Source organism: Anolis carolinensis, chromosome 5 (assembly GCF_035594765.1).
Source record: "Anolis carolinensis isolate JA03-04 chromosome 5, rAnoCar3.1.pri, whole genome shotgun sequence".
NCBI lineage: Eukaryota > Metazoa > Chordata > Lepidosauria > Squamata > Dactyloidae > Anolis > Anolis carolinensis.
This window is the reverse complement of record NC_085845.1, coordinates 99,972,876-99,986,336: the sequence shown is the minus strand read 5'-3', so window position 1 is coordinate 99,986,336 and position 13,461 is coordinate 99,972,876. Positions and strand designations below refer to the sequence as shown.

Genomic DNA, 13,461 nt, shown 5'->3' with positions numbered 1-13,461 from the left:
AAAAATAGAATATTGATTCACGGATGCAGTTAGACATGCTTAGTATGAATCATGTTAACAGTTTTTAAAGACATATATCTGTTAAATAAAAAGACAATTGACCCACACCAAAGCACTTTTGACAAAAGATTTAAATTTGAAACTCTTCCTTCAAATCATCATATCCTATTGAGGGACAGACAGATTATTTGGCATATTTTGAGGCCACTCTGTTAGAAGTTGAAACAACTTAGAAGACTAAATGCCTTGATGATAGTTTTGGCACAAATAACAGTATTGTGTTTTGTTAGGAATTGTCTGAATGGTTTTGGTATTTTATTTATTTATTTTGTTTCATTAACATACTTGATCAGCATCTGTATGATATGCCACTTCTTGAAGGAAAGGCATTGTGAAACTGTTTCAGGTAATATATGTAAGCTATATGTGGAACTGTAAAACAGTAAAATACCATATTTGTGTGTGTGTGAATCATTAGTTTTGATTCCGTCTTACAAAATGTAGTGAAAGGATATAGATTAGAAGCCACCAACCACCAGAGGCCTAAGGTTTTTGTAAAAGTGCGTGCATACATTACAACTGCATATTCACAGAGTTGCAAAAAAAAAATACTTGCCATATTTTAAGTATTCACATGTGTACACACACTTACTTCAGACTAGAAAATTTCCATAATTTCTGTTTGAAACACATACTCTTTCCAATTCAGTATATATTTACAAAAATACCGTAAGTAAGTGCATCTGGTGGTCAAACATGACAACCTAAGAGGTAATATAAATGGTTAAGTGCTTTTATATCTTGCTGTGAGTGCATCCATTTTTTGTAGAACAATGTAAAATAAAATAAAATAAAATAAAATAAAATAAAATAGGGCTAAAATACTTGCTCCAGGCTGGACCTGTCTTGAACTTTTGGATTATTTTAAGGTATTATCAAACAGAGTGTTATTTCAACAGGGAATTGTAGCCGATTTCATTTCCCTGCCATGCCTTTGTTTTGTTCACTTTTTACTTTTAAATGCACACTAAAAGATGTAAGATGTATACCACAACAGTGTGGTCTGAAAAGCAGTTTAAAAATAAATAATATATAATCAGAATATTATATGTAATTTGCTTTCTTGAGCCATTGTAAATTTTTTAAAGTAACATATTGTTTTATTAAAATGCCTATGCAGCAAATTAGTCTAAATAAAACAATTTATATTATTAACCTCCTTTGCTGTGGCAACTGAACTCTAATTACCCTTTCAACACTGTCTAAACCTTCCTCTCTTCTTTTCTGGCATCTATTACTTGATACTTCCATTATCTAAATATCTTCTTGTGATTTAATTTCAGAATCCAGGTAACAGGTGACAGACCGGCTGCACATGGTGGTGTTGCAGAGGAATTCCAAGACTTTTTCCTGGGTGGTTGGAGAGCACAACAGAACAGGGGGATATGCAATACCTTTTATGATTTTAAATATTGATCAAGGTGAGCAGCACACATAGTTCATTACAGGATGTCTTGTGGTAATGGCGGAACTGGTGGGCACCCAATGTATAACCTTTGCAGTAAAATTCAACGTTCAGACTCCCAAGTAGGAAACCTGAATGGACACAGGAAGTCCACAACCTTGCTGGACGTACAAACAAAGTTGAGCAATATGCAGTACTCTTCTGTAGATCCTGATTTTTTGGTGACAAATGAATCAAAAATGGCATCAAACTCTGAAGAAGAAAACTCTCAGGATCCTGTGTTTCAGATAAATAGTGAATCAATGACAGGAAGTGAGATACGCCGGGCCTACGCTCCGAAGTGCTTTTATGGACCATATCTAACCAAAACTAGTATGCAAGGAGATGTATATAACTTTCTGGAACGGCCCAGTGGATGGAAATGTTTCATATACCACTTTGCAGTGTAAGTACCTACCTTTTATTCATATGAATAATGTATTAGGCTTCTAAATAAATCAGGAAGTAACTCCACAAAAAATGAACAATTGACCTTAAACTGCAAACTGTTTTATTTCAATGTGGATCATAGAAGGTATCAAGTTTACCAGAATATACTTAAAAAGTATTAACCCTCTCGTCTATTTAGAAAATTCTGGTATAGACATATTTTATTTTTAGATTTTCCTGGAAGATTACTTTTAATTTGATTTTTGGTGCTATTTTGTGACCATTCTGGAACACATCTGCTTAAAATAGGCATTTTATGACAACTTGTATAAATTTTATCTGTGAATTGAATTCTCAATTTTGTATATTTCCAAGTTAAGCTGCAATTCTGTCAACCTCAGTACCTACCCTCACAGACACGTCCTTTATTAATGACTGTAGGATAATACTGACGTAACAAAGGCCGCATCTACACTGCATTTGAAACTACATTATATGTTCTGTGTAGACTTACATACTGCAGGGCATCTTAAACTTTATCCACTCACAATCCTATTTTATTTGCATAACCCTTGTTAAATAATATAGGTATACAAATCAACTTTTACAGGTGATACATCACATATAAATGCTTGTTTAATTTTACATAAAATTTACATAGAGCATCTCCAACATTTTACATGCCATGCTGGCATGCTGGATTTGCAGCCCCAATAGCAGAACACACTCAATTGGCTTTCCTCCCCCCCCCCCCCCCGCTCAATTGAGTGGAGGGAGCACAAAGGGGTGTTTTGGAAGTCTGTATCTCAAACATAACAAGTCCCAGGTGGCAGAGTGGGCCATGTGTGTAAAATGGACCCATACCCACCTCCCTCTTGTTCCCAGAATGGTCTGTTCACATACATGCATGCAGTCCATATCCCCCCCCCCCCAAATCCCCAGATAGTTGGTATTAACCTTTCCCTCCCTGCAGAGGTTGCAGGCAAATTCTTGAACTTTTACTGGTGGATGACTGACATTTTTTATTTCAATTGTGTATGGTTTATAAACCCAGCTTTGTTTTTTAGTATCACAATTTGAAGGGAAGCATTTCTGAAATGGAAAAGAAGTACCATAAAATCAGCATTTTCAAGCCTTGCTAAACAAGGCAGGCTGATTTTCCTTTTTGATGATGTACAGCTGAAGCATTTGTTGCAAGTTACTAACAGATTCAGGTAAAAGTTAACAGCCACTAGGTGGCAAGCTACACACATTTTTAAGATCCCATGTCAAAGGGACCCCAAATGGGGTCACGACCTTTAGTTTAAGAAGCTTTGATATAGTGCAGTTCAATGTAGTTCAACTGCATTATATGAGCCTGTACTGACCACATAATGCAGTTTCAAACTGCTTTATATGGCAGTGTTGATGGGGCCAAAAAGACTATTGAAATAATTGTTAGGAGAGTGGCCCCCACTAAAAGACTATTGAAATAATTGCTAGGAGAGTGGCCCCCACTATATAATCAGCGTAGACTCATATTTGACTGCATTGAACTGCAGGATATGTGTTGACACTGACCAGTTTTAAACTGCATTATATGGCAGTGTAGATGGGGCCTCAGAGATCACTTCATAAATGCTGAGTAATCATCCAAATTCACAGAAACACATATGGAAACGGTTTATTTACATGATTGGATCTTGCTGTTTCAAAAGCTGCTTTCTATAAAAATGGCAAAATATCTATTTGTAAATTTAAATGATTTGATGGTAGTGAATTTTCTTTAAAAAAACAATTAAGTGGATGCAGTCAATTTTACTTGCAGGGGGAAGTGAACCATATAATGTGTTGAAGATTTGAGGTAATAATCCTCCATCATATTCTTTATTTACCATTCTTGTAAAATATTCTAAGATCGTTTTTTGAGTAAAGTCTTTTTAATGCCTCTCATATAGTAGCAACAATATAGCAACAGAAATAACAATCCAAAAATCCATAAATAATGTTATTTTGTTGCAATATCAACCAACATCCAAACATCAAGCTGAAATGGTTGTTAAAATTCAGCACAATATCAGAAAAGCAAATAGCTCTTCAGAGCTTTCTTAAAGGCCTACAGAAAAGGAAGGTGGTTAGCAATGCATTTTGGAGGCATGGGATATTGATACGTTTTCTCTGTCATATATGACAACATGATAGCAGAAAAATCAGAAGAGCCTTGAGGTGTGCTCATATCATTTGAAAATTTAAGGAATGTCAAATCATACAGAACTAAAACTCCTATCATTCCTGATGCTTGGGGTGTATCTACACTGTAGAATTAATGCAACTTGACACCACTTTAATGGCTCAATCCTATAGAGTCATGGGAGTTGTAGTTTTATAAGATCTTTAGCTTTTTCTGCCAAAGAGTGCTGGTGCCTCATTAAACTACAAATCCCAAGACTGCATAGCTTTGAGCCATGGCAGTTAAAATGGTGTCAAACTGCATTAATTTTACAGTGTAGATGCACCCTTGGTTATGTTAATTATGCTAATGGTGCACAGATTATCCTTCTGTGAAACTAATCAGAAACATACTGGTGAACAAAATACCTGTTATGTTACTTGCTCCCGTCCCATCTCCTTTTCTCCCAATCCTTCAGTAGCCATATGTCTGTATTTTGTGCCATCTGAAGTCCATGCCCATTATGGTAGTCCAGCATGGATATTACCAGAACGGGGTAATAACTAAGGCAAGATTAGATCTTCCTAAATGTGGTCACAGCTGGCATTCTAGTTCAAACTAAGAGGGGAAAGGACTAATTGACCTCTCAAGAAGGGCATTCCAGATTTTGTGATAACGTTTAATGATAAATAATTAGAAGTTCGGTTTGATTTAGTTTAACAGATGTCTATATTGTGCTTTTGCAAGAGAATGTGGTGAGATTAAGTTCAGATTATTGCTCTTGGATACTTTTGACAGAAATGAGACCTGAATGTGTTGGCTTCTAATACTAATTATCTAGGATTTGGGTTTTACACTGCTTGCTTAAAAATCGTATTGCATGTTTTTATTGGGGGGAAGGGTTGTGTGTGGCCTGAGAAATCAAATGGTGACCTTATGTGACTGAAATGCAGAAAATACAGTAAAGTTGCTTACTACAAATAAACTTTTCCTTCATTAGGCAGCCAAAAATTGCTGAAAACGTCTCCTTTTCCTCAAGGTTAAATACTGGAGTCAGAGCAGGAACTGTGTGTGCTGGCTTGAAAGAGTATGTTTTGATTTACAATTGACAGGAAAGTCTGCTCAGCTACCTTTGTCAACATTTTGTCACGTTTGGCGTCACCTTTGATCATGACTTGATAATTAAATGGGAGGAAAATATAGTGAGGAAAGGTTGTTGTATGTATTCCGGGCTGTATGGCCATGTTCCAGAAGTATTCTCTCCTGACGTTTCACCCACATCTATGGCAGGCATCCTCAGAGGTTGTAAGGTATAGTGAGGAAATCACTAATGTTGTCAGTGGTACCACTAGGGTTAGTGTCACTCAGTGAGTAACTCATGGTGTTACCCCATGGACCTTCTTTCATAGCAGACCATAACACAATATTGAAGCTAAAGTACAAGTTGAATATCTCTTATCCAAAATGCTTACAACGAGAAGTGCTCCATATTTTTGGATTTTGTAATTGTACAGCCAGTTCCCAAGTTAAGAACAAGATAGGTTCTCTGGGTTTGTTTAGTTTTGGCTAGCATAGGGAAGGGTTAACAACCCCGTGGTGTTTGTTTTGCAGTCTGTGCTCCTGTTCAGAGGACTTCACCTCACTTTTGACTTCATTGGGCGAGGGGAATTTAGTGTCCTAAGACGCTTCCACCCTGTCTTGGGGACAGAGCCCCATGCCGAACGTCACACAATATAGTGCGACTTCCAGCAGAGCCCTGCCCCCAACTGGAGTGGAAGTGTCCCATTTTGTCCGGCTTCATTGGGAGGGCAACACTTTCCCTATAAGATGGAGAAAGCATCGCTAAGAGGGAGCTGCACACAAGGCAATGGATTTTCTACCTGTCCCTGTGATAACTGGATTTTGGAAAATTTGACTTGTAACGGAAACAAAGATCAGTGGCAAAGCCTCAGTTGAGACACCCTTTCCCCATTATAACTCTCTCTGGAGTAAATTTCTCTTCCAGGGGGTAGATTTCTCTCACTTTCTATGTTCTCACCCCTGTTCTTAACTATATGTCATTTGTATGTCAGATGTTCGTAACTCGGGGACTGCCTGTATTTTCATGATGACATATTGGTGATAGGACACAAGTCTAAACATGAAATTCATTAATGTCAGGTGAAAAGATTTGATAGTACATGTGTAAGTACATCTGCTCAACAGTAGGCCATAAGGTGTTCAACAAGAATCTTTATATGTATTGTATAGTATTTCAATATTAAATGGGCATTTTATGCAAGGTTTTCATCTTTCTTTCAGGTTACATTCTAAGGAATATGATATATGTGTTAAAGTATACAAAAACTATGGTAATTTCTACCATTACTGCAATTTTGGCAATGTCATGTGTATGGTGTTTTTTGTTTTGTTTTTTAGAAGCAGAAAGTATCTGGCAGTTTTTGACATCTAAGAGTAATCTTTTAAAATTTCTGAGCAGTTAGATAGCCCCATCTACACTGCTATATAATGCATGGAACTGGATTATATGAGTTTACACTGCCATATAATCCAGCTCAATGTGGTTAATCTGCATTCTGAAACTGCATTAAATGGCAGTGTAGATGGGGCCTTAGTTACATCTTGTACAATTCTAAAAACCAGACAGTACATTTTTAAAAAATGATAAGTACTGTCAGAAATAATTACTAACATTTCAAACCTGATCAGATAACTTGCTTTCAGTTTTCCCCAGTAAAATCTGTGAATGACTGTATAGAATCAGAAGTATTATCTCCTTTCATACTGTGTCCTTTTGAATGTCCCTGCCTAAACCTTGTTTCACTTGACAAGTAGCCACGGAAAACCAGGTGGTGATAAAAACTGAAAGATTCATTTTTAAATCAAATTTGATAGAAATCTTCTACAGTTCTGTCATCTTGATGGGACTAGGACAATACCAGACCATTTTTCCACTGCAGAATCTGAAGTATTTGTTGGTTTGTACATTCACTTACCAAATAGTACATTCTACTGGGGCACTCCACAGTACAAAATAAATAAGTATTATATTGAAAAAGTAACAAAATTTTGTTACTCTCATTATAGTGACAAAATTTTCACTAATTACATTTTAGAAACACCTTAGAAACAAAACACCAGAGCCCCATAATTTTGTAATGAGTTTTGAAACAATTTTTTTTCATTGATTGCACATGCCTAATAGTTGATATTCTGAATGATGATATTCTTAAAGTAAATATTAGAGGTTACCTTTCTGTCCATGGGCCTCATTAAAAAGGCCAGGCAAAGCATCCCACTTCGCCTAGCATCTGGGAGAAATAAGAAAGGCAGGAAGGTGAATCTGTTGCCCTGCATGCAGCTTCCTCTCAGCTAGGCTTTCCCCATTACATGGGGAGAGCGTTACCCCCTCCCGCCCAAACAAAGCTTCCCGTGTTGGGGGGAAAGCATCCTGTGTTGCTTTCACCCTGGCTGGGGGTGGGGCCTCTGCCAGAAGTCACATGATGTAATGTGATAACCAGTGTGGGGTTCCGTCCATTAGACAGGGTAAAAGTGTCCTAGGATGCTAAATTCATCCTGTGTGATGAGGGTGTGTTCTCATTGATAATACTGTAAATATTTGTAGTAACTTCTGAAGGATTTTATTGACTTTTTTAGGGGAACACTAAGGCCAAATAAAACAAATTCATCTCAAATCCACTGCAAGCTGAAAGCTGGATCAGGCTGGATTTGAGTGATCCAATGTTCACACGTTAAAACAACCTGAACAGTGTTGCTAGCCAGAAGCAGCCTTGCTAGTGATGTCGCTTCTGGTGATCAAATGGCTGGGTACTAGAAGCTACGCTATCAGCAAAGGTCTACCAGGGAGCTGAATTTGGCTGGGGAGACAGCAGCAGCAGTGCACTGTTGGCCTGGACCGATGTCTGGCTTCCAAAAGAGCTTTGGGACATTCCCATGCTATATCCAGGAAAGCTCCAGAACAGAATATGACAGAGTATTTCAGCTGGTGTAGATGCAGCCACTCATAGGCTCCATCTACACTGCCATATAATGCAGCTTGAAACTGCATTATTTCAGGCAAGATCAAACTGCAACTGTTTAGGCCTCCACCGCCCAGGATTCCTTACTATTGAACAATCTTGCTAGGGCTTCTGGGAGTTGGATGGCCAACTAGCCAGATGGCCACAGTTTGAGGATGCCTACATTTAATGGTCAGTTCAAAGCGGTTAAAGCGCATTACATGTGACCATATAATGCAGTTTCAAACTGTATTATGTGGCAGTATAGATGGAGACCCATTCTTCTGATTAACTACTTCGCTTATATTTTGACAAATAGATTCCAATGTTTTTAAAAAATCTGATTATATTAATGATATTTCATTAATGCTGCTCCAGTGTGTAAACTTCATTTATTTATTTCATACATTTGTATCCCATCATTCTCACCCTGGGGGGAGGGGGACTCACAATTGGCAATCGTTATGCCAAAACAACAGTTAAAGAAACAAATTACAATTAAACATCATTTGTAAAACTTCATTTTAAAATTACACAAGTGGGGAAACTTCAGAAGCTACTTTTTCCCTCATTTTCATAGCTATTGAGGTGGAATTTGCTACAATGGTGGAACACATTCACCACTGTTAGCCTATCAAGTTTCAGAACGTTTCACTTATCCACAGATTTTAAGGGAATTGTCAAAGTTTTTATAAGCAACATCTTTTTTAAAAAAAACCCACAAGAGCTATCTCCATGAATTTTCTATACAATGGCACAAGATAACAGGGGATCATTCCCTCCAACTTTCAGAAATATTCATACATCTACTGATTTTAGGGAATTTTTTAAATAGTTTTGACAAAAATATTTTGTCTTCTTTTTTAAAAGCCACAACAGCTATCTCATTGAATGTTTCTCATATTAAGAAACAGAACTTCTATTTAGGGATTTATTTCCAGCCCAGCACAGAGATTTACTTACTAGAAGTATCAGTCAGTCCTCCTCTTTGCAGATTCAACAATTTATTGGAACTCTGGCTGGCTGCCACGGAGGGAAAATAGCTCTCCCCTATTCTGATTGGGGCTTTCTGATGCTGAGCAGAATTCTGGGAAATGTAATTTAGGGCACGAGCTTTTGAATTTTCTGGCACAGGGCTCCTCCCTTCCCAAACTACATTTCCCAGAATTCTGTGCTTTCTTTCCCAGCAAACTCTGCTTTCTCCCTACTTCCTTATCCCAATGGCGAGAGGATATTAATTTAAGAGGAAAAGCAACCTTTTTGGCTTTGCTTCCTTGCACTGAAAATGAAACTGCCTTTGGGAGGATTCTGAGATCTACAAAATGTAAGCGGAAAAATATTGGGTAGGTTATGATTCTTAAATGTTTTGGTGCAGGCCACGTCAATGTGTTGGATATCTCCTTGTAAGCACGAATTTAACAAATTTTATCTGACTTACGAGGACTAATGAAAAAATTGCACACCCTATTAACTATTATTAAAAATATTATTAAGAAATTGTTTCCCATTTTATGCAAAAAATTCTTATATATATATATACTAGCTGTGCCCGGCCACGCATTGCTGTGGCGTTGTGTGGTGGTGTTGGTTAGAAATTGTTGAGGTAGTGGTGGTATTGAATGTCTGTTTTATGGTTGTTTTTATGTTTAGTATGCATTTGGTTGTTTGTATACTGTGAAAGTGGTGAGGATCCTGTGTAGTATTGTATAGTATTTATATGTTGTCCATGTGTTGTGAATGCTTGGATTGTGTCGTGTTGCATAGTAGAAAGGGTTGGGCTGGATGGCCCTTAGGGGTCTGTCGAAAGTCTTGGATTCTATGCTTGTATTATTATTATTATTATTATTATTATCATCATCATCATCATCATCATCATCTTCATAATCATCATCATTATTATGTAGAGGCTGGAGGGCCATCTGTCAGGAGTGCTTGGATTGTGTTCTCTTGCATGGTAGAAGGAAGTTGATGTGGATGATCCTTAGAGGTCACTCCAAACGTTAGGATTGTATGTTGTTGTTGTTGTTGTTATTATTATTATTAGTAGTAGTAGTAGTAGTATTGAGAGGCTGGGTGGCCATCTGTTGGGAGTGCTTGGATTGTGTCCTGCATGGCAGAATTGGGTTGAACTGGAGAGCCTTTAGGGGTGTCTCCTAACTGTCTGATGCTATGATTCGATGTGTATTATTATTGTGCAGATATTGGATGGCCATCTGTCAGGAGTGGTTGGATTGTGTCCTCCTGGATGATATAAGGAAGTTGAACTGGATGATCCTTAGTGGTATCTGCTAACCTTAGGATTGTATGATCTTCTTCTTCTTCTTTTTCTTCTTCTTCTTCTTCTTCTTCTTCTTCTTCTTCTTCTTCTTATTATTATTATTATTATTATTATTATTATTATTATTATTGAGAGGCTGGCCGGCCATTTGAAAGGAGGTGGAAAGAGGAGTTTCTGGAGGAGCCTTTTTTTTCTTTGAGGCTTGAGTTGGCTATTGGCTGGGTTTCCTCTGTGAGGAAATGTGCCTGGGGGAAGAGGGCAACGGTGGTAACAGAAGGGCGATCTGGCTGGCTGAGCCCTTCCCTCCCTTCCCTCCCAGATGGTCTTTCCCTGGGTGATCTGGGTGGCGAGCAAGGAGGTCTTTTTTGTGGCTGCGGAGATGGTGGTATCCGTAGTCAAAGGGGCTTGGGTGAGTGAATTGGGCAGAATGGCGGGAAGCACGAATTGGCCGTTCTTGCACATGCGCAGATGGCGCGGAGTCCGTAGTCAAAGGGGTTGGGTGAGTGAATGGGGCGCCATGACGGGAAGCGCGAGGAGGGCTTCTTTGAGCAAGCGCAGATGGTGCGTTGTGGGTTTGTGTGATTTTCTGTGTGCATGACGTGATATTTCATTGTTTCAACCTTAAGGCGTGGATGTTGTATTGTGTGGTTAAATTTCTAGGTTGGGGGATGTTTAGTTTCGTTGTTTTGCTCGGTGCTGCGATTCCATCACTCATATATATATATATATATATATATATATATATATATATATATATGGCAGCCAAACTGTCCCCTCCAGCCACAATATTATATACACTCTTCTGAAATCAAATCTCACTCAAGGCAGTAGGCCATAATTTGTGATTAAAAATAGATAGGATTGTGCTGCATGATAATTAACCAACTGCCATAGTTAATACCACCAGGCAGTAGAGCAGCTCTTTTTACTACCAGTCAGACAGCATGCAGTTATTATTTTTTTCTCTGTTTAGTTGCGCGTGATGCGTGTTTGTGGATGTGTGAAATACAGAAGAAGAAGTAGGCAAACATTAGAAAATTGCATTTTAGAATGCAGTATCACTGGGGCACATACATCCTGCCCATTCCATAAAAGTGGTAATATGATTGAACAATAAATGCTTGTTCTGGAAGCAGCCCAAATGACAGAACTGTTATTGTGCCTCTTGTTGTTGTATATGATCCAGATGTGATTGGGAAGGTGATTATTAGAGCTTGAACCTGAGTTCATAGCTGCTGTCATTAAACATTCAAAGTCACTGCACCCTGGAAATAGAGTGAGGGTGTAAAAATAAAGATGAATTACTAGTCTGTTAAAACAAAGGACTATCTGTCTATTCCACAGCATAACAGAAACTTATGTTAAACCATGTTGTTGTTTTTTTTACTTTTTTGTATATTGCTCTCTTTTTTGCAACATTTCCTTTACATCTGCTAGCAAATTATAATAAAAAATACTATTGGTGAGGAATGAGAGTTTGTGAATTAAAAGAATTGAACCTCATTTCAAGGACTATACTTATAGCAAATAATCATGTCTAAAGCTTAAACAGATTTCATTTCTGTAGATTTAAATATGTGAATAGTCATCACTAAGCCTATTTGAGCTAGGACTTAGCTGTTTTTCTAAAAAAAAAAAAGCACTTGAAATATGAAACACTAGTGATGAAAGCAGGTTGACCTTCCTTTTCTACATACACAACTCAGCAATTTCCCAGGAATGTTTATGGAACACAACCAACATTTTATTTATCTGATTAAATAACTTTGAATATTTTTCATTTTCAAGTGTAAACACTTGACATCTAGGAAAACTGCATATTTAGAACAATGATGCTGACACGATGACCAGGATATTCTACTATGGTTTGAATATAATATTCAGTCCACATGACATGACTGAAAACTTATTGGCATATGCAATTATGGTGTTTAAATTAGCAGAGTTGAAGTAAGTAGTCCTGCCAAGGATGATTTTGTTATCATGTCTTAAAAGCTTTTTAGGCAGAGATTCAAAATGAGCAGACGTGTGGATTATTACTGACATCATTCCTGTAATAACAAACTCAGGTGGCTGAATGCCTATCATTTTGGAAGCAAATTGGGTCACCAAAATATTATTGTACTGGAATATTCTGTTCATCTGGCTTTTTTCTGTAATTTAAAAAAATGAACATGAACTTTTAGAAGCTTCACAAAGAGACTTTTCTTTCTTCTTTTATTAATTTTAAAAATACAGTAGAGTCTCACTTATCCAACGTTCTGGTTTATCCAACGCATTTTTGTAGTGAATATTTTCACTACATCATGATATTTTGGTGCTAAATTCATAAATACAGTAATTACTACATAGCATTACTGTGTATTGAACTACTTTTTCTTTAAAAATTTGTTGTATAACATGATGTTTTGGTGCTTAATTTGTAAAATCATAACCTAATTTGATGTTTAATAGGCTTTTCCTTAATCTCTCCTTATTATCCAACATATTCGCTTATCCAACATTCTGCCGGCCCGTTTACGTTGGATAAGCGATAATCTACTGTATTAACAAGTAGACATGGGTACAATGACAGTAGTATTACTGTAACATTAAACTTCAATTGAGGAAACTGATCAAGAATTGAATCAGGATTTTGAAAAGGAAGAGTACTCATATAGAATCAAGAGATACCAAATAGAGACAAAATTGTATTTTTGGACATTGTCTTTAGAGGCATATAAATAGTATGACAGCTTTTCTGACAAAGTTATGCGTTTTTTCTGACAAAGAGATGAATTACTTCCACACCTCTAGTTTTTAGCTTTTTCTAATGTTGCAATTGAAAGCAATGAAGCCATTGTATATGCTCATGTATAAGTTGAGAAACTTTGGCCCCAATTTATAGATTTTTATATGACTTGTGAACAAATCAGTGGTTATTCCACAGAGAGGGAAAAGCATGAATGCTGCCTCAGGGGACAAAAAGCTCATGGTTACTGCCACCAGCATTTTCCCCCTTTGGGCATTCATAAAGGTCATAAGTGTCACCATGGCTTCATTTTTGGGTTGACATCATTTCTAGGTTTATACATGAATATATAGGGTATGTCCTTATGTAAAAATATATATATATATATAT

At 37.2% G+C, this 13,461-nt stretch overlaps 1 protein-coding gene across 3 annotated transcripts in view; it reads left to right on the top strand.

The window, feature by feature from the left end:
- Positions 1–13,461, top strand: part of LOC100564878 (potassium voltage-gated channel subfamily KQT member 1) — a 224,398-nt gene that overhangs the window by 777 nt on the left and 210,160 nt on the right. For all 3 annotated transcript variants that reach the window (XM_062981976.1, XM_008121661.3, XM_008121659.3), the window contains exon 2: positions 1,344–1,910. In XM_062981976.1, coding sequence (XP_062838046.1) covers positions 1,510–1,910 — 401 coding nt within the window. In that variant the 5' untranslated portion in view covers positions 1,344–1,509. The remainder of the gene's footprint in view (positions 1–1,343; positions 1,911–13,461) is intronic.